This window comes from Rattus norvegicus, chromosome 11, assembly GCF_021556685.1.
Source record: "Rattus norvegicus strain SHRSP/BbbUtx chromosome 11, alternate assembly SHRSP_T2T, whole genome shotgun sequence".
In the NCBI taxonomy this organism is placed as follows: Eukaryota; Metazoa; Chordata; class Mammalia; order Rodentia; family Muridae; genus Rattus; species Rattus norvegicus.
The window spans coordinates 79734093-79761471 of record NC_141544.1 but is presented as its reverse complement, the minus strand read 5'-3'; the positions used below and the strand labels follow the sequence as shown (position 1 = coordinate 79761471).

The 27379-nt window shown below is 45.3% G+C and overlaps 1 protein-coding gene across 3 annotated transcripts in view; it reads left to right on the top strand.

The window, feature by feature from the left end:
• The window catches only part of Mylk (myosin light chain kinase), a 252871-nt gene that overhangs the window by 33949 nt on the left and 191543 nt on the right, over positions 1 to 27379 (top strand). Inside the window, exon 1 of one of the 3 annotated variants that reach the window (XM_087575815.1) lies at positions 8388 to 8524. The exons of 1 other annotated variant lie outside the window; for it this stretch is intronic. In XM_087575815.1, coding sequence (XP_087431941.1) covers positions 8501 to 8524 — 24 coding nt within the window. In that variant the 5' untranslated portion in view covers positions 8388 to 8500. 3 annotated transcript variants of the gene reach the window in all.

Below are 27379 nucleotides of genomic sequence, written 5' to 3'. Positions count from 1 at the left end.
AGTTATGCTAGGCTCCTATTTGTAAGCACAGCAGAGCATCATTAATAGTATCAGAGATTGGTTCCTTCCCATGCAATGGGTATCACTTATCTTTTTATCGAAGTCTGGTTATTATCATGTAGAGAGTCTCTTGACTAACTATACATTAAAGTCTATTTTGTTTAATATTAATTTAGCTTTTGATGGTTAGTTTTTGCCCTATATAGTTTCCCAGTCATTTCTTTTAAATGTCTTTGTGTGTTTTAGCTTTGTATTCTGAAGAATATATAGCTAGGTATTATATATTTATAATTTGTCTTTTAACTGGTTATAGGGTTATAGTATATCCTTGTCCCAGAAAAAAAAACCAATGTTTTTCAGTTTTTCCATCACTGTCTAATCAATATTTAGATGATCTACAAGTTTTAACTCTTAACTTGATACAATCTAGAATCACTAGAAAAGTCTCGGTCAGCTATTATCTAGATCAGGTTGGTCTGTAGGCATGCCTTTGAAAGATTGTATTGACCCAGCCCATTGTGGGCAGCATCATACCCTAGGCTGGCCCCTAAACTGTAGAAGAGTGGAGATATCCTTCTGGGCAGCAAGCAGACAACATGGATGCATTCTTTTCTCTTGTTCTTGGCCATGGAAGTAATGTGATTAGTTGCTTGAGTTCCTGCCTTGACTTTTCCAAAATGTCGGGCCCTATAACTTGTGACAAAAGCTCATCAGCCATGGTCTCTCCTCTCTTCGTCATGTCTTTATCTGATTTTCATATCAAGTAATGTTGGTCTTGTGACATTTCTTTAGTTCAGATTATATGTTTAATCTGCATGACTCTTGACAGTTTGTATTTTTAAAGAAATTTGTCTGTTTTATCTGTTGACAAATTGTGGACATATAGTCATTTATAATATACAAGGTACCTTACCCAGCAAATGGCTAAATGGTCAAGGTCCATGGTGAGTCAAAAAATAGTAAATGAGAGATTCTAATTAGTCACATCTTTAAACAGCATCTTCCTCTAAGTAGTATGGTGAAATTTTATAGCATCCTACTCTGTTCTTTTGTCCAGAATACCCATTTTCAAGCCAATCTGCCTACTAGTTACTTAGTGATTATTTAAATTATCATGTACATTCCGTGTATATACAGTTGTATCGGGTGCTTGTGTTCAAGTAATCTATAATTTATTTAAGGATGATTCTAAACTGCAACTTATTATTATTAAACTACATTGTTGTATCTGTTATAGTGTACTATTTGTAATTGTTATTCTCTTTTTTGCCTAATTTGTAAATTAAACTTTGTCATACAATTGCATGTATATAGAAAATAGTGTACACAAAGTCTGTTTTTAGACATCCACTTGAGGGTGAATAAGGGAAGACTACTCTGATTTTTCAGTATCTGTAGGACCTGTAATAGCGTCTCTTCTTTCATTCTTATGATTTATAGTTTGTGTTATCTCTGCTTTTTTTTTCCTGATCAATATGGCTACATACTCACCAACTTCATTGATCTTCTCCAAAGTCAAACTTTCGTTTCATTCATTTTATTTCTATTTTTTCAATTTTATTGATTTTTGACTTTATTATTTCCTTTCTTCTGATGAATTTGAATCTAATTTGGCTTTATTCTAGTTTTCTAAAGCGAAAGCTCAGTCCACTGATTTGAGGCTTTTTCTTCATTGATATAGATATTTAATACTAAATTTAATTTAAAGATTTCTTTTTAGGCTCTTGCAACCCTCCCATTCAATACAATGTGTTTTCCTATTCATTCACTTTGAGGTTGTTTCTTTTTTTGTTCTGTTTTGTTTGTTTTTGAGATAGGTCTTATCTTCAGACTGGCCTCGTATTCGTAATTCTCTTGGTTCAGCTTCCGGAGTGCTAGGTTAGACATATACACCACCATGCATAACCAACCTGAAGTACTTTCTAAGATTCCCGTGACTTCTTTTGAACCACGGTTCTTTGGACATGTAATATTGTATCTCTAAACATGTTAAGAACCTTTTAGATATGCTCCTGCTCGTTCAATTTCATTTTCCTCAGAGACCATTCCTAAGTTATACCTCTTCTTTTAGTTTGATTCATATTTGTTCAGTGGCCCAGAATCTGGGTTAATTGATTTTGGGAAGAATGTGATTTTGGTGTCTGTGGGTGGAGAATCTAGCCATTCGGGTTGGAATAGTGAGCCGCTCATCAGGTCCTCCCTTGTTTTCTGCATAGTGGAGTCTTCAATTATAGCAGTGGGTTTTTCTAGCTCTACTTGTAGTTTTAAGAGTTTTTGGGGGGCTGGGGATTTAGCTCAGTGGTAGAGCGCTTACCTAGGAAGCGCAAGGCCCTGGGTTCGGTCCCCAGCTCTGAAAAAAAGAACCACAAAAAAAAAAAAGAGTTTTTGGAAGTATTTTAGAAGTCCATGTTAAGCGTTTGCATGTTATTCTCTCTCCAGTGAACTGACTGACTGTGAAGTGACTGTATTCCTAGCAGTGTTCCTTCTTCTAACTCCTTTGTCTGGAGTCAGCGTAGCCATTTCTGCTTTATTTAATCAATGCTTGCATTTTTAGGCTTTATTGTGGGTAGTATATAATTGAGTATTTGTTTGTTGTTCTATTTTAATTCTTTATTTTTATTTATGAAATTATCTTTATTTAATAAAATTATTAATATGTTGGAGTAAAACATGGCCGCTATTTTTTTATCTATTTATTCTCTCTTTGCTTTTGTCCTTGTTCTACCTGCTGCAACGTTGAGTTTTGTTGTTTCACTTTGTCGCCAGCATTTTCTACTTCTCATACTTATTTAGAATGCACTGTTTGCTTTAGAGCATCTGGTACTATGCCGTAGCCCCTAAACGGTTGTTCTTTTCCTGGTTCTTTCGTTTCTTTGCTCTTCAGTGGAGAGTGGAGGGCATTTCAGGTAGGCTTATCCACAAGGTCATTGATTTTGATTCTTGGGTCGTGTAACATGTGCTGGTTAGTGTGCTGAGATGGAAAGTGGACTGCTGATTGCCTGGACTGGGGTTTGGGGAGCAACAGTGAGTATAGACTTTCTTTCTTAGGGATGAGCATGCTCTGGAATTTGTCAAGGAGATTCTTCTTCTTCTTCTTTTTTTTTTAATTAGATCTATTTCTTTACTTACATTTCAAATGTTGTTCCCCTTCTCGGTTTCCTGTCCATAAGCCCCCATTCCCCCCCTCCCCCTCCCCCATGTGTATTCCCCCGATACATCCCCCTTACTGCCTCCACATATTCCCCTGCACTGGGGGTCCAACCTTGGCAGGACCAAGGCCTTCCCCTTCCCCTGGTGCCCCAACAAGGCTATTCTCTGCTACCTATGCAGTTGGAGCCCCGAGCCAGCCCATGTACAGTCTTTGGGTAGTGGCTTAGTCCCTGGAAGCTCTGGTTGGTTGGCACTGTTGTTCTTATGGGGTTGTGAGCTTATCCAGGGGATTCTTGCACAACTCTGTGGCTAAAGCAGGAAAACTCTCTGATTTTAGGATAAATTACACGGCATGTAAATCCTTTTCAATAAAATGGCTTATATATTTATTTGTTTATTTACTTTAAACTTTAATGTTTTACTTTTGCAAAAAGTAAATACATTGGTTAAAAAAAATAAAAATTAAAAGCTCAGCAGACATCAGAGGGGAAAGCCATCTTCCTGATGATGCTGAAGGAAGCATAAGCAGAAATAATTTTTGAAGGAAATGTTACTAGAGTGGAACTTGGTGCAAGATTGGATCGTGCGTATTTTATTTTGTGTTGTATATTTGATTTTATATTTGGAAAACAGGCCCTATCAGTTACCGTTTCATTTATTGGTTCACTTTACATCCCAATATCAGCTCCCCCTCTCCTCCCAGTATCCCTGCATACAGATCCTCCTCCATTCTTCCCTCGTCTTCCCCTCACACACCCTTCCCCATCACATCAACTCACTGCAGGACTAGGTACATCCTCTCCCACCCAGGGCAGACATGTTGGCCCAGTTAGGGGAACAGTATCTGCAGGCAGACGGGCAACAGATTCAGGGACAACCGCAGTTGTTGGGGGACCCTCATGAAGACCAAGCTGCGAATCTGTTACATATATGCAGGGACCCTAAGTCCAGCCCATGCTTACTTTTTGGTTGGCAGTTCAGTCTTTAGGGTCCCTCAGGGGTTCAGATTAGTTGACTCTATTGGTCTTCCTGTGGAGTCTCTGTCCCTCAGTCCTCCCCTCAACTCTTTCGTAAGACTTTCCAAGCTCCATCTAATGTTTGACTGTGGGTCTCTGAATTTGTTTCTATTGGCAGCTGGGTGGAGCCTCTCAGAGGACAGTTATGCTAGGCTCCTGTCTGCAAGTCTAACAGAGAGCCATTAATAGTGTCAGAGATTGGTTCTTGCCCATGAGATGGGTCTCAGTTTGAGGCAGTCATTGGTTGGCTTTTTCCTCTCTGCTCTCTTTGTTCCTGCATATCTTGTACCCAGGACACATTTTGGGTTGAAGGTTTTATGGGTGGGTTGGTGTCCTTATCCCTGCACTAGGAGTCCTTCCTGGCTACAGGATCGGCCACTTCAGGATCCATATTTCCCATTGCTAGGAGTCTCAGCTAGAGTTGCCTTCATTGGCCTCCCAGGGGCCTCCCTCCATCCCAGGTCTCTGGCATATCCTAATGATTGCCTCACAAGTAGTAATTGTTCTTAGTCAGTTTGTGCCATTATCATTCATTGGGTTTTAACTCTTACACATAAAATGTTTTTTTTTATAGTTATTGGACTTAACAGATAAAAATGTTCCAAGTCATATCATTGCTTTGAGTTTTCTCTATTGTTTAAGCTCCTTTCTACTTTTGTCCCGGGGTACCTGAATCACCCTGCACTGGTCTTATCCAGTAATGCTACTTTGTATTTTAATGGTCTGGCTGAGGATATCCATGTTACTTACCTTCATACTGTGAATTAACACACAAATAGGGCTGGACCAATGTTCTGAAAATGGAGAACGGAGGATATGCTCCATAATTAAGTTTCACTGAAAAATCTTGAAGTGGCCCAACAGCCTTTCCTTCTCTGCAGGGACTCCCACAGCCTGTGTTATTGTATGTTTTCAGACACTCAGAAACTTTCTAGGTGAAACAGTGTATATAATATGCTATTGTTGTACGTGAGAAAAATGGGGACAAAACCATGTCTTTACCATCTGTCTACAAGAGATGGGTGCTGTGGCGGACTCTTTAGAGCACTTTGGTGTTAGGCACCTGGGAGTAGGCATGGCTATGTCTCCTGTGTTTTGAGCTATAACAGTGCATTAATTATTAAAAGAGAAGTGCATTATTATCTTAAGATAGAAGACATTTATTTTGTTAATCAAGCTGAGATGTAATGTGGTTCCTTAAAAATTTCCCCTTTTTCTTCATTTCTTAACTCTTGGGTCTCCAAGACCCTTTCCAGGTGCTTCTGGTCATTTGTCTGCCACAGATATGTGGAGACACCTTTCTCCCTCTCAGAGAGGCAAAGTGGCTCCTGTGGCTGGTTGTTAAACTAACTCCAAACTTTCTAGACCAATGGCTCTCAGAGTCAGTGAATCAGAGTCATCAGGAGAGCTTGTTGATACACAGGCTCTAGCACGAAAGTTTTAGTTAAGCAGGTCTGAAGTGGACCTAGAAATCTTCAAGTGTCACTGGCAACTGACCACAGTGTTGAGGACCTAGCTAGTCTGAAATAACTTCTCCTTCTGGTATGCTGGAGGATACTTTTGGTGTCCTAGCTGTACTCTCACTTTGATATATGAGGGAATCAAAATCAAGAGAGGCATGTTTTCTTTCCTTGGGCATGCCTGTAGTTCACTGTTGGTAAGCTTCCTGGCTAGCCAGCAACACCTGACAGGATCCTTCCTCCTCAGATAGACAATGTGTACTTTACCACCAGCAGACGGACACAGCAGAAACCTGGCTCCTGTATACCCTGGAGCAGACATTCTTGTGGTCACTGCTGTCAACTCCCAAGGAAGGTTTAATTGGTACTTAAGAGGGATATTAGAAGAGGTCCACTAATTGCTGATTTCTTTCCCAGTGCTTCTTTGCAAGGATGCTTTTAGCATCTTAGGCCAGACTGTTCTTTATAATGAACATTCTGTTTAATGTAGGTAATTGGATCTTCTTTTCTTTGTCCTCAATTCATTAAGACAATCCATCTCACCACACATTTAGTGCCCCCTGACCCTTTGATCACCACCCTCTCATCCCTTCCCACACCCCCAGGGTGGGCGGTGATGGCAGTTGAGTCTTCTGCTAAGGACCATGGGATTTGTATTAGCATCCACACCCCTGCCCCAGTATGGAAGCAATGGCCTTTGATTGCACTTTAGAATTTCGATGGTTTCTTAGAACAGATGTAATATTAAAAGAGACCAAATGGTAAATGTTTCTTGAGTGTCCAGTGGTGCTCAGTCTATGGTGATTTGCACTCTCGCTCTGTAGGGGGCCTTTCATTCTGGGGGCCATGTTCTCTCATGCCTCTCATCAGCTTTGCTCCAGGAGATGTGAACTTTTTCCTTTCTTTCCAAGTGTCATCAGGGTTAGATGGAATTATTGGCAGGAATGAAAATTTAGCTTAGGCTCTTGATCTCTTCCTCTTTTACCCTCTCCCACTCTGTCCCTTTTCTCTTCATCCCCCACCTCCATCTGCCTCTACTCTCCCCGCCCCCATCTCTACTCCCTTCCCAACTCCCCTTCCCATCCCCTAAATAAACTCTATTCTATACTATAAAAAATAAGATTAGCTTAGAATGAGTTTTTCTGCACTTATTCTCAATTACTCAGTGGCGTTATTTCATGTTTTCCTGAGACTTCAAGACCTTTGAAAGCAGGAATATGAAGTGTCCACAGAACAGGGGAGTAATAGCATGATTACAGGCAGCAGAGGCTTAATTCTAGGCCTAAGAGCGGAAGTGATGGAATGTGCGGGAGCCTGGCCCAGACAGTGTCTAGGGTGGTGGCCCCGAGGACAGAGGAGAGGAACGAGGAGCTTAGAGGCTTCTCTAGCTGGCAGATCATGGAAAGTGACTAGAGACGATGAGTTACCAGCTCCACATCCCTTAAAGAGGATCTAAAGTCAAGGAATTCTCCACAAGCAGCAGAATTGTCGAGCTTCCCCTTTGTCTTTAAGGTCAAGGTCTCTCTGGCTTAGCACAGAAGAGAAGCAGAAATGTCCATCCTGATTAGCTTCACTTGGTCTCGTGGCCAAACAGGACAAAGTTGGTGCTTCTGCCAGGTGGGTGGAGCATCTAGCCAGGAGACTGAAGTAGACACACCCCTCACATACCTCTAAGTATGTTACTCCCATTTCTTCCTTAGAGTGCTCCTCAAAGTTGGAAGGAAGCTGCCGATTCTGTGTGAAGGAGCCCTCTGGGGCTTCTTTGTGCTCTATTAAGGGACCTGGTAAGGACCTTTCATTCTGCAAACTCCTGGCTTCCTGATTCCCATGATGAGAGCCCATTTCCCTTTAGGTTTGCCCTTCATAAAGTAGCACACCTTAGGAAAGGTAGAAACAGGCTACAGAGGGTAAAAACCCAAGATACCTGCACTTTGGGAGAAATGAATTGCCCAAAGGCACTAGTTTCCCTCTTAAGAATGTAAAATTTGCCTCCAGAGAGAGCAAATGTCTCTGAATAAAAGGAGACAAGAGACCTTTAGTGTCCTGGACTTGGTGGAGTGGATAGACTCCGCTGGCTGCCTTAATGTGAATTCTGGAGAAATAAAGAAGAGAGGCCCAGTCTGGCAGAGGGACACTTGTCTCTGAGGCCGTTCTTCTACACTGTATTTTCTTTTAGCTCTGTGAGCCCTTTTCCCAAGGCAGTGTCTCTCAAGCCAGACCCCAGATTACCCAGGCAACAAGAAGACCCTGTCATCCATCTGCCTTCACTGCCTCTCATCTGCATGGAGATGGCACCCAAAGTCCTCTCCCTCACCCCTGCCAGACCCAAAGCCCTCCTCCTTCATCCCTGCCAGACCCAAAGCCCTTCTCCCTCACCTGTGCCAGACCTCTTCCAATCCTTCATCCTGACCAGATCTGCCCATCAGTCTTCCATGGTGGAGAAGGGATCTCATTCTAGCTCTTCTTGGAATTGTTCATACTGAACTCCAAACATAACACCCCTTTGCTATCACCTGTGAGACTTTCTTGAGCACAATGTACTGCTTCTAGCTGCTCTTAGACTCTTTGACATGTCTGCCTCTGATTGATTGGTTTCTCTTTCCTTTCTCCTTTCCTACTTTTCTTTTTCCCACCCCTGTGGCTTCTGACTGTTTGCCTGAGCTGCAGTTCAGAACATCCCTGGGACTTTCAGCACCGGAAACTTCTCCAGGCCCCTTCCTGTCCCTCCAGTCCAGTTACCACAGCAGACCACAGAGAAGGCACTGGTGAGTCAGCAGAGCTTAAGTACTGCTGTTGACCATTCCACCTCAGGAACCCGGGGAGCTGTAGAGGAGGACTCTCCCTGGGTGTCCAAGAGAGCCTTGATGTGCAAGCATGCCTGGCCAGTTACCTGGGAAGGTGAGGGTAAAATGATGCTTTAGAGTTACTTGTTGGCCTTGGCTTAGCCAGTAGAAATTTAGAGTCAATGAGAAATGTCATTGGGAGCAACCAGGGAAAAGTCTGAAGTGGGGGAGTGGTGGGGAGGGGGCTTCTAGCTTCTGCTAGAGATTATTCATGCATGAGTCCTGAAACTTCCCCTCCTGACTTTCCAGGGCACCCCTCTGATGAACTCTGCCCAATTTTTAATTCTCTTTTGTTTCTGTAGGTAGGCAGACCTCTTTGGTAGGACTCTGTTACTGAGCCCATAACCACAGCTGGTTCTGTGTTGGTGAACTGCTCCAGGTTGCCTGAGTTCTCTCTCTCTCTCTCTCTCTCTCTCTCTCTCTCTCTCTCTCTCACACACACACACACACACACACACACACACACACACACACACACACACACGGCATCACAGATGGGCTCGCCTTCTGTTTACGGAGAAGGCTCTTGTTAACAAACACAGAGAAAGCCTGTTGAGTGCAGATGGTGCCTTTTGTGGGCAATTGCACAACAGCAAATATTCTCAGGTTTCAAAAACGTGAATTGTCCTTTGGTATTTTGTGTACTTAAGCCATATCATATACATTTTTGAGATAGGATCTCTTACTGAACCTGGAGCTCCACATTTTGACTGGACTTAGCTGGCCATCAAATTCCAGAGATCTTCCTATTTCTGCTTTCCCAGAGCTGGGATTAAGGTGTACACCGCTGGGCCTTGGTTTGACGTGGATGCTGGGGATTGACCTCAGGCTCTCGGGTTTACATAGAAAGCACTTTACTGACTATACTATTTCCCTTGCTCTAGAGAGCAGCCATATGATCCTTGAGCAGTTTGGAAAGTCATGTCTTCACCAGGATGACTCAGATCTCACTCCTTTGACCAGTAACTAGAGTCCTGCAGTTTCAGTTCCTGTTTTTACAAGCTGCTGATTGTGAGGGAGGGGTTCATCTTCAATGACCTTCAATGGCCCCTGGTACCTAACTGCCTAAATCAAACCACGGTGGCAAAGCAAACGCTTCATTGTTAATTCTCTCTTATGGAAGCATATGTGTCTTCTAGACTTTGTTCCTTGCTAACTGGTATTTAAATATGGAGTATAGTCATATCTCTCGACAAGGTAGACGCTTTCTTTGAGCTCTTTTGTAGAGAGTTAATGTGTTCCTCTGTAGGTTTCACAGTCTTGATCTTTTCTATGGCTCCTTACATTGAGATTTATGCAACCAGTGGATTATTTGCCTGTGGATGGTCCTCGTAGTCAATTGCTTTCTCGTGGGGGCTATGTCTCAGGGGCCTTCTTAGGACCTTTGTTAATATTGTACTCATCTTGGAGAAATTCAGTGCTCTTTTCCAGGAAAGAATATTAAAAATGACTTGACTTGATACCCATTCACTCACTTACTCACTCATTCATCCATTCATCTCATTCATTCATCTTTCATTCATTCATTCAATAACTCCTCCTAACTGACGAGGGGGTCAAAATTCCTGCTCTAATGTACTTTCCATTTGAGAGGGAGAAGTAGGCAGCAACTGTAAAGTCCAGTGGAGAAGAAAGCGAGGGGTGTGTGCGCATGCTTGTTTAATGCAGGATGGCCAAGAAGAACACTTTTCTGTGGAGGGGACATATAAGCAAAGTGGAGAATGAAGGAAAAGCATGGGTCTCAGGGGATGTGGTGGGAGAACTCTGTTCAAGGCCAAGAACTTGGCGACTGCAAAGACCATGGGGCTGGGATGAATTAGGTGTGGTTGGCAAAGCAGCAAGTTGGCCAGCTGACAGTAGAGGGGTGCTATATGGAGTTGTGAAACATGTCAGTCCACAGACACAGCCAGTCATCCTCTTTTCCTGACAGTCTTTTCTGCCCTTGCTTTCTAGGATGCTCTGCTCTTTTCCTCCTACTTTCACTTCCTGGCCCCTAAGTGGCTGGTATGCTCACTCGATAGGTGATGTAATCCAGAATCATATATTTACAAACAATCAAGAGTTCCAGGCCTCTCCACTGATCTCTGCAATGGCACAGCCAGAGGCCTGCAGGACACCTCCACTAATTTAACTAAGAAAACACAGCAGAATGTCCCATCTCTTCAGCCAGGTGTTTCTCGAGTGGAGGTTTCCATCCATGCAAAGACTTCATCCTTGATCCTGAGGTCAGATGCAGGATCTTTTTTTTACCCTGCCTCTTACCTAGAATTTACTTCAACCGGTTCTTGATCTGATCACGTTAAGGCCACTGCAGAAGCTGCCATCTGCTTCCTTCCACTCCCCTCCTGAATGGCAGTCAGCTACAACACACCCCGCACAGCACCTCCAGGGACTGTTCACCACATACAGAATAAAATCCAAATTCCTTACCATTGCCTACATGTACTAATACTAAATACTGGCCCTGGTTGCCCCCCCAAGTTACCCCTGACTGGTCAATAAAGATGCCTACAGACTATGGCTGGGTAGAAGAGAGGTAGGCAGAGTTTCCATTCCTGGGTTTGAGGCAAGAGACCACAAGGAGAGGGAGGAGAAGATGGAGAAAGGAGAAAGAAGCCTTGGGGTAAGTGAGTCATGAAAACATGGCCGTGAGGGCTGGCCAACTGGAGTTAAGAGCTGCCCAGGTGGGACATGGGAAATTATAACTCAGGGGTATAGACAGGGGTCAGAAACTAGTAGCTTAGAGGGAGGATATTGCCCAGTTCTGGTGCTGATTAACGGCTTATGATAAATACAAAAGTTTTGTGTCTTTTATGTGGGAACTGAAAGTAAAGGGCAGGGTAGAAACACCGGACTGAGATCAACTATTTACTGCGACACCTACAAGGCAGGGTTTCAACAGCCATCTGAGTAGGAAGAGAAAGGAAGAGAATCAAAGGAGGTGCAGGCAGCCTAAGGGGCTAAGGGAGCAGTGGGGGGGGCAGCACAGCTTCCTAGGTTTAGAGGAAACAGGTAAATATCCCAAAGGTAACAATGTCCTAACCACTGTCAAAATTCGCTTCCTGTAAAGCTCTGCTTCACTCCTCTACTGTTAGCAGGCCAACTCACTGCTCCTCCAACCACACCTAATTCATCCCAGCCCCATGATCTTTGCAGTTGCCAAGTTCTTGGCCTTGAACAGAGTTCTCCCCCCATATCAGGTGCTATCAGGCTATGCCTCCTCCCTTGGACTAGCAACTCAAGGAGGCCAAGGCTGATCTGCACTTCTTTCTATGCTTGGAGGTGTTCAAGGCAATGGCTTTGTTAAAAAGGCAGGTGATGGAGTCTCTTTGCTCCAGCCAGTGGAAATTGCAGGTGGGCGAGGAGAAGCATGGTGCTGGGTCTTAGTAACTTTTCTATTCCTTGGCATTCAATAGCAAGTAGCACCCTCTGTTCTCCTTATGCTGGTGTAGGCTTCTGACAGTGGGACCCTTAACAGGTTTCTCCATGGGTGTTAGTAGTCTTGTGTAAGACTGGGAAGTATTTTTGTTTTTTTGTTTTTTGTTTTTTTTTTTTCTTGTTGCCCTCAGCAGTAAGCTGATAGCTTTAGAGCTGCCTAGAGGGCCAGGATGGGGATTTCTCAATTTGGAATCTCTGAAGTCTTTGCTTATTTGCAGGAAAATGAGCATCAGCAATGCTTACAGTACGGATTTAAAAAACTTAGCATTAATCCTAAGAGATTTTTTTTTTAACCAGTGATAACACCTACCTAGGAGAGGTGGGTCCCCTTGCTTTTTTCAGTTTAACCAAGTCACAGCTCTGTTGTATGAGACCCAAAGTGACACTTGTTTGGTGTAGACTGGGGGGACAAGGAAGGCGTTAAGGGGCATTCTGAGGAGATGGGGCTGGATGGCAGAGAAGACAGAAGGAGCAGGAAAGAGCACAGCAGTGTCAGACTCCTAACTTGAGAAACCATTGCCATCTCAAACGTGGTTGTAAGGCTCCAACCTTAGGCAGGGGACGCAGAAGAATCACAATGGGCATTTTGAATGTCCATTGCTTGATGTGGCCTGGGGTCCCTTACTTTCTGTGTAATCCTGACTGTGCTGAAGAAGCATAAGGAACCCCCTCCCTCTCTGGCCTCCTTTGAAGATACTTTTCTCATAACCATGAGTTCAGATCCTTATCGAGAACAAGGCCCAATGAGCTCCATGTCCAGGAAGAAATTATGTGGGAGTACCTTGGGTCAGCTGTGACTTCTTCCTTTGATCATTACTATGTATCCAGGGGAGAGCCATGGGCCTGAAGGCCTGGCCATTTCTGACTAGAAGCAGTTCCTGGAGTAGAACAGACTTAAAGACCCATGCCTTGGTCAGTTTGGAGATGATTTAGCAGAAGATCACAAACTGGGTGATTTGTGAAGAACCGAGGTTTATCTCTTACAGTTCTGGAGGCTGAGGGTCAAAGACTAAGGGGTCACGTCTTTTGAGAACCCCGCCCCCACATAATCTCATGGTAGAACATGGATGGGCAAGAGATTATGGGACTCAACAGGTTTCAAGCCACCTTTATCGCAAACCAGTTTCCAGAATCTGAGCCTCCTCCTGTGTGAAGTTGTCTCATACTTTAAATACCTCTTAAAGGTCCTCCCTCTCAACATTGAAGTCAGGATTCAGTTTCCAACACATCAGCTTTGGGGAACACACGCAACCACTGAACCCCTCAGAATTGGGCAAAGTGGGAGTTAAATATGTTTTTTTGTTTTGTTTTGTTTTGTTTTTTTGTAGTTAGGAGAATGGGATAAGGCTTGGTTGTAATTCTTCCTCTCTTTCATGGGTATAGTGAGACCAGAGGACTCACAGGGAAATAATGAGACCACAGTGCCATAGGAAGGACAGCAATACTTTATGAAATGTTTATGAGTGCTTTAAAGAGATGGGAGCCCATCTCGACCTAGGGGAGACCACCAGTTGAGAATCCTGTATAAACAGAGAAGATCGTCGGTGTGGGGTAAGAGCCCCTTCAGAGTTCAATCTGGTAATAAGTTTCTAGGCCCAGAGTCCATCCCCTGGAGTTTTCCATGGAACTAAATTATAAACTTTTCCAGACGACCCCTGATCATGGGGCCTGATAAAGTTCAATCTTACTTAAAGCTATGTCAACATTAAAGCAGCTTTTTATCCATTTGCTATCCATTAAAGCCATCGCAGATTAATTATTTTTTCAAAAGAAATGAAACTCTGCTAAAGTTGTGCAAGTTAATTCATGACCAGATGTTAGAAGCCTTGGGATACCCTTCCATGCATAAAAAATACTGTAAGAAGTCTTTAAACCTTAAAACCCAAAAACAAAGCTAAAACGTTGGCAGGATGAGGATCGGCAAACGTTTTACCTCATGAGTTTTACTGGATTGTTTTATTTTTGAACAGGAATCATAAGTTACAGCTTAATACTAGATGCTGAGATCTGCATGTAACCACTGTCATAATGTGTGGGAAAGTCAGAAATCAAGAGCACACGTGATGGGGAAAGCTGAAAACCTCTGGTAGCTTAGCTGAGTGTCCGTGTCCACCTTTAGGTGGAGGCTTAGCATCCATGTGAATCGTCATCTATGAGTGGGTGACAGAGGCGCTGATGGCAGGAAGCAGGGGAGATGCTCATGTCCCACGTCTGAAGGAGTTGGGGAGCCACTGACAACTTCTGCCACCTACAGCCTCCCGCTGAGTTGCCCAGAGTGCATGGAAATTGTATTGGGAATTTCAGGGCATTGCCTCTCACCCTACCCTGCCGGCATGTTCCTGGTGCTTGATGCATGTATGTGGGCTGCTCTTGCTTCTGCTTGACTACTCTAGCTGGTGTTGTCTGGTCTTCAGCCATGTCATACCCTCAGGACACTCACCCTCCTCTCTTTGAGGGGTGCGGGTTACTGTGATGTGAAGTTTGTGAGTGAGAATCTAGACTTGGGTGGAGGTTCTGCCTGGGCTTGTGGGAGTGAGCCAGGGCGACAAACACCTCCAGCAAAGGAACTTAACAAAGGACCTTCAAATGAAGAAAAGATCAAGCTTCCTTGAAAAAGGCCTCACAGAAACCTCAAATGGAAATGTGGATTAAAATCAAGATGAGAAGCAACATGAATAGATAGGATTTTAAAGTCCTTTACTTGAGTTTTGTTTTTTTAACAAGTGGACAGGATGTGATAGGGTTGGTGATGGTGATATTCTGAGATAAAGACTGGAGAAAGGAAGTTTATTTTGCCACTATCTTTTTCTAGAGGTTATTTTCAGCAACTCTAAAGAGAACGAGAGTTCACCTACTGCAGACTAAGGAGTTAACCTGCCAATTTCATGGTTTCTGGCAGGAGAGGAGACTTGCAAGTTAGAGATAAAGCACTTTATGATTAACAACAAAAACAACAACTCTAACATCAGCATTTTCTTGCACTGGTTCTTTGGGGTCCAACTTCCTTCCATAAGTTGTTGGAAGCGTGGCAATATCATAACTGTACTGTAGCAGGATGGGGTCAGGGATGGGGGCCCTAAGGAGTTTGGATTTCTCTAAGGGCCTGTAAGTACATCGTTGGTTTGCCCCATCAGAGGCTGAGGGGCTAAGGTCTAAATGGAGCATCTCTTCCCCTTCTGAACTGTATTGTACAAGTATCCTTACAAAGCAAGGCTGGAATGAGGGCTGTAAGTGCCTCTGTAGGCAAGAGGTGTAGAATTGTGAGACCCAGGGCAGAGTCTCCCCAGTGTATCAGTAATAGAAACAGAAGGCCGGGAGTGTTTACTGCATCCTTGCTTATGTAAGCGTCAGACTAGAGGACATCTCATCTAACGGCTGTGTCACTGTGTTCATTCTTTAATTCCCAGGATCACGGTGTGGGGTGCAGATGCTATGAAAGGAAGCAACTCAAGATAGGAATTCTTAGTCTGACGAAGGTTAAGCATAAATGAGAACTCAAGTAGTTGGGGGCCCGTGTTCTAGAACGGTAGCATTTACTTTTTGCAGGAGACCTTGATTCAATGATGGGGAGACACCATGGTTCAGTTAAGTAACAGACCGTCTCCTCACATGGTGTGGGAGGTAGGAGACTTGCATAGCGGAAGCCTTGTTTGTGCAGGGTTTTATTGGTCATTCGTCTGTGTATGGTTGCCTTAGTGGGGGTCCATCAAGATCCCCACAATAAATACCACTGCTTCTCTCTAGAGGAGCTAGGTGATAGAAGAGGTCTAAATGATGTGTTTCAGACCAATATGTTCTAGAACTTTCCTAAAAAAGTTGATCCTGCTAATATAGTGGCCCGAACTCTTTGCCATCTGTTGATGGTCCTCATAGACAGGCAGGCTTCTTTGTGTCTTACTGCCGGGATGTCCAGTCCCTGCTGCAGTGTCTAGAGGGGCTACTGTCAGCTAGGTCCTTAGTACTGAGGCTCCTGGTTTTCTCAAGTTGTTCTTAGGGGATATTGACCAAGTCTTACCTTGCCGGAATTGAGCCCATCCCTTCTGTCACCTAAATTCCTCATGCATAGCCCAGACCACTGTTGCCCAGTTAGGAAAGTAAAAGATTCCTTTGCTGGGTGGGAGACTTAAGTTAGGTTTCCTAACAGTATCTGTGGTTCTGTGACTCACTCTTCCCCTATCAAATGGCCTGGGCCCTAAAAAGCCATCAGTAACAGGTGGTGGGGCCCAGGCTCTCTGCAATTACCTGGATGTACCCCTGGACACCCCCACAGGATTGGAGTGGCTCAGTCCTGAGCTGAGTAGATCAAGTCTACCTACAAGGCTAACAACAGATCCTAGAGTGGTCGAGAGAGGAGTTTGGGGAGCTGATGAGGAACAGGAGCGGTGGCAGCTGACTTCGTGGTATCCGTTTCACTTGGCTAGCGTGGTCCTTTGTTGAAAGGGAACAGCTCCCCAAATGTGGTCTTAATTAGCTTGTGCATTTCTTTAAAGGCATTCATCTTTATCAAAGGAGTTTAAAAAGCGCTGCTTAGCCTGGTGCAAAGGGCACAGTCAAGAGTTGATCCTGAAGTAATGTCTCTACTCGCCCAGATGCCAGGAGGGGCTAAAAATACACTTGTAACTCTGAGGAATTCTTGGGTTTTTGGACCCATCTCCTCTTTCAACATCCCTCAAGAAAGCGAGAGAGAGAGGGAGTGAGCCAGAGAGCTCTAATTATCCAGTCTGCTGACATTGTTTTTATCTGCGCCACTGATATTAAATCTGGACAGCATTCCATTTAAATCACGGTACTAAGAACAACTTCTGCAAACTCGGGCCTTTGTCCTTTTGCTAGATGAAACCAACGTTCAGTTTCCCACCCTGCCTCGCTCTCCCTCAGACTTCTGAAATGCCATAGCACCCAATGGCACAGGAAATTACCTGTCTAGGATGTCCATCCTTGGGGAGAGTCCTGAAGCTGTGCTTGTCCCCTGGTTTTGATCCCCGAAACCAGCTTGACCGTTAGTGCTTGAGTTCTCATGTGCTCATCATGGGAGCCATCTGGACTTGGCAGGAACCTTTTGCCATATTTCCGTTATTGGCACTCATGAAAAGGGGGAGAGCAATTTTTCTAGTTCTTTTCCATCATTTATGAATATTTTCATTATATCCTTACTTTTTTTTTCTAGGCAGTCAAATGCATCTGTAGCTGCAGTCTGGTTCTCTGGCTACGGAACTTTCTACCTGCTTTAATGTTGTCAATCACCAAACAGTTGGCTTATTTACAGTCGAAAACTGCTTGCTACCTCAACTAGACCGTATTTAAGGGAAGCTTTCAGTGTTCTCAGCAGAATGCTGAAGGAGTCACTCCTCACAGCCATCTGAAGAAGTAGATGGTATGACATGTTTCAGACATGATATGAGTGTCTTTAAATACTCCACCATGTTTCTGGGGTATCAGTATGTTGGTCCCCATTCCACCTGCTTCAGGACACAAAAACTCAGGGAGTTTGACTGTGCTTATCCTACGCTGCTGCCAGCAGGGTACTGGGGTTCAGGGAAGCACCGAGACACCCGCTCCAGGGGTGTGAGATGAGAGAAAGCCAATGGGGGGTGGTGGTGGTAAGTTCCTGGCTAGCTCAGCAGTGATTATCCTTAGCTTGGTGACAGTTGTGGCTGGGAGTGCAGAGAGGCCTTCTACTGGACAATTAAGCTGTGGCTCAATAGTCAAGTGTCTTCTCCATGGCTCCCCATGGCGGGCCTTGATGAAAGAAACAGTCCATGGTTCATACCTTACTGTAGCAACGTCTCAGGGTGGGCCCGAGACACAATACATTTTGCAAGGAGGAATTTCTGGGAATCGAAGCTCATTGGCTAAGCCCTCAAGGCCTCTAGGTACCCTGTTAGCACGAAGAACTCTATTCTAGGCCTGTGTGACCACAGGTCACATTTCCTTGTGTGGGGAGTGTGGTATGTGTTCCAGGCCAGGAACTTGATGGGGAGGAAATAGTCGGGAGTCGCCTAAGTCTCAGGTGTGTACCCACCAGGTCCGGTCTCAGACCTGTTCTACGTTACCAAGCTACCTGGTATGGTTTACTGTCCCACACAGATGATACCTGTTTATAAACCCCAGTGTCTTCCTCACTGTGGATCCTTGTGGACCCAAGTCTTAGATAAGAGTTTAGCAGTGTATGGGTTTTGCTAGAGTAGCCTTAGAGGAGACACATACCTTGAGATAGATAGAGTAGGAGTCAGTGGGGGAGGGGGTCCCTGGGAGGCCTCCTGGCACTGTACCCCTTGGCAGGATCCCATGGGAAGCCAGAAGCTTCCTGTTTTGCCTGATAATGACAGTTGTTTTGAACATTGTGTCCCCTTGAGTTCGGACCCTTTCCTGTCTTGCTCAATACTTGACTCACTCCCCAAGTCTTACCTACCTTGGTTGGTGTCTGTATGCTCCTCCCTTCACACCATATAGGACTCCCCAGACCTGGGCCTTGATCTGGGCCTTGATCTGGGCCTTGATCTGGGCCTTGATCTGGGTCAGGGAGAAGTGCTGTCAAGATGTCAAGCACTTTAAATCAGCTGTCAGAAATTTTGAAAAATGTCCTGAGGAAATAATCTAGAAGAAAAGTTTTATGTCTAAACTGTGACTTGAAGTGTTGTTTTTGTGAAGTTACAAATAGCCTTAGTGTTAAATAAAAAGGCATGATTGGGGGAGTTACAGTTTATCCATTTGATGCGATGTTGAAAATAAGATTTATGAAGAGTACTCTGTATCCATGAATACATACATGAAACTCCATAGTTGAGTTTGAAGAAAATGTTTAAAAAGGAGGTTATAATGATGCATATGTATTATTTTGTTCTTAAAAGTATATATATGGAAGAAAAAATATACACACATACACACATACTATACTGGGTAGGTTTTTTTTTTGGTTTGGTTTTGTTTTGTTTATCAATTTGACACAAGCTAGGGGTCAATTGAGAAGAAGCCCCCCTCACACTAGCCTGTAGACAAGCCTGAAGAACATTTTCTTGAGTAATGATTTATGTTGGAGGGCGCAGACAGGGCCAACCCTGGGCGGCCTGTCCTGGGTTGGTTGTATAAGACGGCACACAGAGAAAGCCATGGAAAGCAAGCAAGTGTACAACCTAGAAAACGTTGGAGGACCTTGGATGTGCTCGACCAAATGAACAGAGACTCTAAGCCCTGAGGTCATGGGGCCAACTGAGACGGAAGTCCACAGACACCCAGCCTCAGTGAACACCAGCCGAGACCAAACCTGCCTGTGTCCAGAGCGTGGCCACTTCAATAGAGAAGGGACAGGGTGGGGGCAGCTGTCAGAGTGTTGGGAGAGACCACAGAAGGAAGGGAAGCTGGGCAAGATAAAGTGGAGTGGTAAAGGGATGTTCTGACACACTCACGTCACTATGAGGAGGAAGGAGAGTGTCTGCCATGCTGTCTTTGCTCTCTCATCTTGTTTGTGTTCAACAAGGCCTCGTAGGTACTCACTAAACGCATGGTTACTCTGTGTGGACAGATGTCACCTCAGGCCCTCGTTCTCCCTGCTACGAAAGAGAGCCAACCTAAGAGGCCTCGCTCTGTAAAAGAGCAGTGTGTAGACAGCCCTAAGTGGACAGGAGAGAGGGCATCTTGGCTAACTCTCTCCCAGGCCTCTAGATAACACCAGTGGCCTAAGAAGTTGGATCTGGAAGAAGAATCCCTTGGAGGCAATGGACAGGATTAATGACGTTCTGGAGGTTTTGTGTTGAAGGTGTGCATGCTGTGGCTGGCTGCTGTTTTCATGTGTTCCTCCCTGGAGTGACAAGAGAAGCTGGCCATCAGCCGACTGACAAGTAGCCACTGAAGTTGCCTTCCATGCTGCTGTGTGGTGAAAGGATGAAGAGAATGTGAACTGCATTTCCACAGAGCAAAGCTCCTTCCGGGGCTGGAGCTCATGCTGTGCGGGTACATCCTTAGAGATGTAACCTTGTGTCGGGACACTTCTCCATATCCTGTCCCTGGAACTTGGGGCCCTGGCCTTAAGCTAGCCCCTTCCCTTTAGGTCTTGTTTTTCCTATCATAGACTAAGAACGAGAGGTGAGAGCCTTTGAGCTCTATGGCTATGTGTAGTCTAGTGCTGGAGTCAGGTCAAGACAATAGGACCTTTGAGCTCGGTCAATTCCTGACTGTTCCTCACAGCATCTCTAACAATATGGCATTGCTGCCAGGGTCTGAATCAGGAGACCGGAGTTCAGATTTAGCTAACCGTTAGTAACTGGTACTTACTGGCTTTGGTATTTGGGCTTTCCTGAAATCTGAAAGAATTGCCTTGAAAATGGAAGCCAGTTTAGGTTAAAAGCCCTCAATACAGAGCCAGCTCCCAGGATGGATCTAACAAATGAGTTACTTTTATCACAGCAACACATACTGTGGTTTCACTGGTTTGGACCTTGGGTTTCTTTTCTACAGAGCAGGAAGGTTGGCTTGGTCTGGGACTTCTCAAAGATGTCACCCTCAGGAGTGACAGTGGAAGAATGTGTGCTCTGGGGTAGGACATGAGTCATAGCCTCAAACAGCAGGCACAGAGCTTAGCATTGAGATCTAAGAATGCTTTATGAGTTGCCAGGCCCATTCACAGGTGATACTCTCTAAAGTAAGCTGGGTTTAATATACAAGCAATCCCCCAAACCTCTGAGTTGAATGAGTGTTCTAGAATGAGGTGGCCTTACATAGTCTCATGTAGTCCTACAGATAGAGAAGTGGTTCTGTAGCTTGGAAGTTCTCTCCTGCCTGGGCTACTCTTGGTCCCTAGGGCACATGAGTCTCCTCCAAAGGCCTGAGATTAGTGCTAAAGAATCCTTAAGGCACCTCAAAGAAGTCCGCTCCCTGTCCCTGCCCCAGGTAGACTGTATCTTGGCTGAGGCGGAACCAACAAAAAGAGGAAGTGGAGAGCACACGGCCAGAGGAGGAGCCCGTGTCTGAACCTGACATTCTGCCCTTGGGCTGATAAAGCGGGCCTGGGTTGGCAGGTCTCGGCATCCAAGGTAAATCCCAGCAGACACTAAGCCATTGTTTCTCATCCTCACTGGAGACTGTGGAGCAGACAGCAAAGGCTGAGTGGCTGTGCAAGTGCAGGACTTGACAGGATGTCACAGCATACTCGTGAGGCTTTGGAGAAATACTGGAGGCCAAGACCAGTCCTGGACATTTGCCCAGCAATAGAAGGAGCAAGAAAGGGACCCCAGAACAGCATAGCAAAGCTTTGGGGAGAGCACAAAGATGTCCCTAACTGTGGTCTGAGAACATGTGTGATTGTAGGGTCAGTCCTGCACAGACTTCTGGGGACTGGGCATGTATGGCCTCTGCCTCAGGTGTGCAGGGTTTAAATGAAGTCACTCATTTAGGACAAATGTTGGGGGCATTTGCCTTGGCAAGGGGTAATAGTCAAATTTATACTCCTTAGATATCATATCAAAGTCTAATGGATTATCAACAAATACTCACTGCTGAGTTTCTGCTGTTACGGTGTTTGTTAGAATACCAGTTCAGGGCAAGCATGGTGGCTCATTCCTGAAATCCCAGCACTCTCGAGGCAAGAGAATTGCCTCAAGTTCAAAGCTAACCTGGGCTAAAGTGGGAGACACTTTCATAAAACTGAAAGAAAACATGTTTAATGTATCTCTCAAGACCTTCTTAACAAGTTACCAAATTGAACCAGGATCTGGGGTTCAGAAAGCCCAGATTTCCGTTCTGTTTATTACTGTCTGACCTGAATCGGTGTTTATTGAGTATATTGCCTGCATTGGTGTTATTAAAATGAAATATCTGAGGCAGGCTGACTTCATAAAGAAGCTTATTCCTCTCACGGTTCTGGAGATTGTTTCAAATTCCTGTGAGGGCTCAACAGTGTGTGTTGTTGCAAGGTGAGCTTCAAGAAAGCCAGCATGATTTGGGAATCCTGCTCAGTCTTGTAAGGACTTGTGTTTGTGAAAGCCCATGGGGTCCCCGGAGGACCCCCATTCATTCCCTTTCTCAGTGACTTGGACTCTACCACTTAAAGGTCCCACTTTCTCTCAACATCAGCATCCAAGGGATTAAAGCTCTCAATATATGAAATTGGGGGGAACACACTCAAACCATGGCATGACCTTAGGCAAACCTCTTGGTTCTTAGGGTTCCTATTTCCCATCAACAAAATGAAGATAAAATATTGTAATATGTTGTGAAGCTGAAGTGTATGTAAAGTCTTTTTCCTTAAATGACATTGGTTCAGTTAGCTAGTGTTATCTACCTCATAACTCTAAGAGCAACATACAGGGCAGCCTTGTGACAAGTTTATTTAAACGCTCATTTCAGGTTTGTCAGAGTGGCAAGCACTATCATTCACGGCCTATGCGGTGCTAACAACATGAAGTGAGATTTGATGGGGAAAGCATTTCATAAGTCATTAGAGCAGTAGTCAGCCTTAAGTAAAAACTCTTTGGTCGTATTAGCAAAGAGCACTGTTCGCCCTGAACCCTCCACATCTAATCTCAGTCAGCCTGATGTCACCGAGGACACCCAGATTTGTAAAATGCTTGTTGTCTAATCAGTTACACATAACTAGTAAAAAAAAACTTGTCAAATTAGGGGCATGAATTAGTGATACAATCCTGTCCTGGGGTATAGGGGTTATGGAATGGGGATCTGTCTAGTTGCTACCTCTGATGTGCCTCTTGGTCCACAGTCTCTACCGACTTGTTCCCTGCAATCCTGGATTTACTGGTTTTTAACTTTTTTATTGATTCTTTGTGATTTCACATCAGGCACCCCAGTCCCTCTCATCTCCCCCTCCCTCCATATCTGCCGTCTCCCTAGCATCCAACCCCTAAAGAAAATAAAACCCAAAGTAGAACAAAACCCATCTTGCTTTGGAAGCTGTGATGCTTCTTCTCGGGTGCCTCACACAATGTATCCTTTTATCCAGACAGCTTCATTTGCAAATGTTCCTGGCAGTCCTTGGTCTGGTTCGAGGTCTCTGGCTTCTGCTGCTCTTTCAATGCTGGATGCTCACTGGGACTCCTCTCAGATATTCTGTTGGTGCCCTGTGTCATGGAGGTCCTGCAGCTTTGGTTCTGCAGGACTGTCTCCTTCATGCATTGCAGCAGTTCATAGATGAGGTAGATGTTGGGGTGGGATAACCCAAAGTCCTGGACCTGGACCTGTATGTTAGCTGAGTTGGTGTGCCCACAAGCTCTCCTGCGCGTCCCCAGTGCGGGTGGGGTTGGAGGTACGGGGGGGGGGGGCAATAGGAGCAGCTCACCCAAGTGCTGCAGGAGAAGAGGGGTAGCATCGTGCACTCGTGCCTTCAGGGTCAGCTCTCCCACACTAGCCTGGTGAGTGGTGAGGCCAGCTCTCCTGCCTGCCTCCTGCAGCTAGGGGCAGGAGAGGGATAGATAGCTCTATTGTGCCCATACCATGCATGGCTGGTGAGAGGCAGGGCTAACTCTCCTGTGCTCAAGCCCTCAGGCTGGCTCAACTGCGCTCCTGCCCAGGTGAGGTGTGGCCTGCTCTGCTCAACCCAGACCAGGGGCATCAGTATGACCTTTGGTCGTAACTTGGGTCATAGACACTGATAGGGCACAAACAGGGACTTCATCATGGCCTTAGGTGGCAGGGCAGGCTGCTCACATCAGGCCGTCCCTAACCACTTTCTGTCTCCAGTTCTGCTCTCTTCACAGTGAGCAAACCGTTCTACTTCTCTTTGTCTCCATCCTATACCTGCTCTTCATAGTGGCACCTGCGCGTGCTGCATTAGCAATGGCCTCTTTTGAGAGATAGGATGGGGGGGTTGGGGATTTAGCTCAGTGGTAGAGCACTTGCCTAGCAAGAGCAAGGCCCTGGGTTCGGTCCCCAGCTCCGAAAAAAAAAAAGAAAGAAAAAAGAAAGAAAAAAGAAAGAGAGATAGGATGGTTAAATGTTTGTCCAACCCAACGATTCCGAAAGATGTAAACCGCAGTCTCGTGATTGAACTGCCACTATCACCCACCGGAGAGCTGAGCAGGTAGACCAATGAGGAGACATAAACAGCAAGACAGGACAGTCAGCTGTGGATCTCCACTCTGCAGGACCTCCTCTTCTTCCTGGGGTGGGGTCCTACTCTAGGAGTCATAGCAACTCACGCAGTGGCCAGTTTTCTCACAGGAGGAAGGCTCACTGGCCCTGGCATTGGTTTACTGGCTCTATTGATGGACAGTGTAAGTCACCATTTCCCAAGGAGTAGGAACAGCAACCGCCTTCACATGTCCGGTTCTGCCTCTCTCCCTAGCCCCAGAACTCCTCGTCTTCTCTTTCTACCCCTTCTCTCTAACACCTACTTGCTCACTTCCTGCTGCTCCTGGCTCAGAGAGGGCCTGGCACAGCACGCGGTGTTGGGGTTTTTATTCGTCTGTCTTTGGCAGCCAGTCGCTAAAACAAAGATGAAGAAAAGGAGTACTTTAAAGAAAAAGGATCGTCTCCCATTTACTTTGCAAGCAAACGATGTGCCCCCAATGGCTTCCTTCGTCTCAAGCTACCTTGGTCACTGCACTGAGGGGTGGGTGTAATGAGCAGTCAACTGTAAGAACCTAGTCTAAGTCCCAACACACAGGAACACTCAGGAGAGGTCTCTCTGAGTCCTCTTCTCTAGGGCGACCTCGTGTGGTTGTACTCACCTGCACGTTGGCTGTGGGGCTGAGAACCTGGGATAACTGTAAGACTACCTGCCCCATGGCCTGTCCTGATGTCTCATGGGTTTCCTGAGTTCCAGTCAAGATGCCTGATGTATTTGGCATCCTGGCTTTTGAACCCCGTATGGTGGCCCAAGCAGAGGTCTGGTGGCCAGGCTCTTTCTGCTCTTCTCGTGTCTCCCATAACTTGTCTTACTCTGGAGACATTGGCTTTTCAAACTGTGACCTTTCCTGATGCTCATGCGTCCTGTGGAGAGCTGGCCCATCCTAGAAACACAGATGCAGTAGGGTAGGGAGTGCGGGACAAGTGGTACAGTTGTCTAGGCTGAGACCAGGATGACCAGGAGGTGTCTGATCCTCCTCTGCTCTCTCTCAGATTCTGCCTCTTAGTGCTCCTGGGCTCCTGGGCTCCTCCTGAACCAGGCCACATTTATCCTCTGTGTTTTGGTTTATAACACTTGTGACTGACTGACCCTTGTCAATAACAATAGTCCTTCAGGTAGCTGGGGTGAGTGGTAACTTTGTTCTGCAGATGCATAAATTACTCTGAGGTTTTTTGTTTTTTTTTCACTTGACTTGGGTGTATGGTTCTTCAACAGGAGAAGTGTCTGTTCTCTTTAGCTGGCCATTTAGAACCATTTACGCTCAAGACTTTGGAGAAGACAGCCTCTAAACATGCTGAATAGGGAAGCTGCAATTGCTAGTTTCTCCACACACTGGCCAGTCATTTGTAAACATGCATCAAAATTCGGACAGAACCAGAGGAAGGGTTTACCAGTTCTGAGCCCTACCCATATGGGGAAGGCTTTGCCATTCTCATGGGTCTGAGGCATTAGGCCCTTGCCATGGCTGTGAGCGTGTTAACAGCACAAGTTCACTAGGACTTCGTCCATTCTTACCCATTGACTCAAGGCTCCCTCAGCTCCTCGTGTGTGTTGATCTATTTTCTGGTATCCCAGGCCTGAGTTTGGTATGGCAGCCCTACATGTTTGTGCACACTGCTCAGCTCATGGTGTTCAGTGAGAAGGCAGGATATAGACTGGTGTGAAGAAGGGCATGGGCTTGAGGAGGGGATGGCACAGTGGGGGCTCTAACAATCCTACTTGACACCCACATTTCTTTCCATAAGGTGATGTATGTTAACAAAATGCGTGAACATTAAGATGTTCCTAGAATGTGTATTGGGAAGCTATGATTACACTCAGGGTTTCTGGTGTGGGCTTTAGTTTCATTACCTATGGCTTTGCTTGCAGAAAGCTTTTCTCAACCTCTTTTTTATTAAGTGGGAGTCCCAGCAGGAGAGAAACCAGGCTAGGCCATTCTCACCATGTGATAGGCAGGTATGTGTATTTGTTAGATCAGTGTGTATACATGTGTGCATTACCTGTGTGAGTCTGTGGTCTGTCTCTGTGTGTGCATGTGTCTGTGTGTGCAAGAGAGTGTGTATTGCATCCTTTTATGACAACCTCCAAGTGCTAGAGATGTGGATGCATGGCTTGTCCTGCCAAGTGTGCCCTCTGCCCTCCTGATACAGTTTGGCTGTGGGCAGCTGTGTGTCTTTCATGTGTGGAGGGCACTATGTAACGGACTGGAGGAGAACTCAGAGGTGAGGGACCAGTGTGGGGTAGTTTGCACATTTTCAAGTGGGAACATGTGGCCAAGTTGCTTACAGAAACCAGCAAGAAATCTGGAGAACATAGTTATTATATGCCTTAATATTTTTTTTGTCAATTTGACCCAAGCTGAAGGTTACTTGAGAAGAGGGAATTTCAACTGAGGAAATGTACCTAGAAGATTGGCCTATAGCCTAGCCTGTGAGGGCATTTTCTTGACTGATGATTGATGTGGAAGCTTCCAGCCTACTGAGGGCAGCGCTGTGGCAGGGCAGGTGGTCATGGGATGTATGAGAAGCAAACTGAGCCAGCCAAAGCAACGGACCAGTAACACCACACTCCTTTGTGGCTTCTGCTTCTACTCTACCTCCAAGTTCTTGCTTTGGCTTTCCACAACGAACACCATGGCAGGCTATGACTACACCCATTTCAGAAATTGATAGACTGAAAAATTAAAGAATAGAGAGGGTGCATGTGTTACACAAATGTAATGTGTAGATCACCAGAACCCGTGTATCTGGAACCAAGCACCAACCGGCCTTTTGCTTGGGACGTTGACTCATAACCCTGGAGGCCTGCTCATCTGCTCCTTTCCTTACGATCTCCTCAGCAGTGATGTAATGCCATGTCTGACAAAATTAAATGGTGTCGTGATTTAGAAGCATCTTAGCTAAGCTTTCTGTTGCTGTAATAAAGCAGTGGGACTAAAATCAAATCGGAGAGGGAAGGGTTAATGAACCGATGCAAAGGAGGGGCACTGCTTACTGGCTTGCCCGCCTGCTTCCCTATAGTACCAGGACCACCCTGGGGTAGTCCTGCCCACAGTGAGGTGGGACCTCCCATATTAGTCATCAATAAAGAAAATGTACTACAGACTTGCCCACAGGCGGATTTGATGGTGGCCTTTTCTCAGTTGAAGTTCCCAAGTGACTCTGGCTTGTGTCAGGTTGACATACGACTAGACAGCACGAGAGTGACTTGTAAATTTTTAAAATTAAAAACTTCTATTCATTTACGAATGCACATGTATTTGTTTAGAAGGTATTTGTGCTTGCCAGTGTAACAGACATTAGCAATACATCACCGAGTAGAGCACGCGCGCCCTTTATCCTGGCGTGGCTTACATTCCCCTAGGAAGACATATGGTCTTAATCAAATGCTCACTCC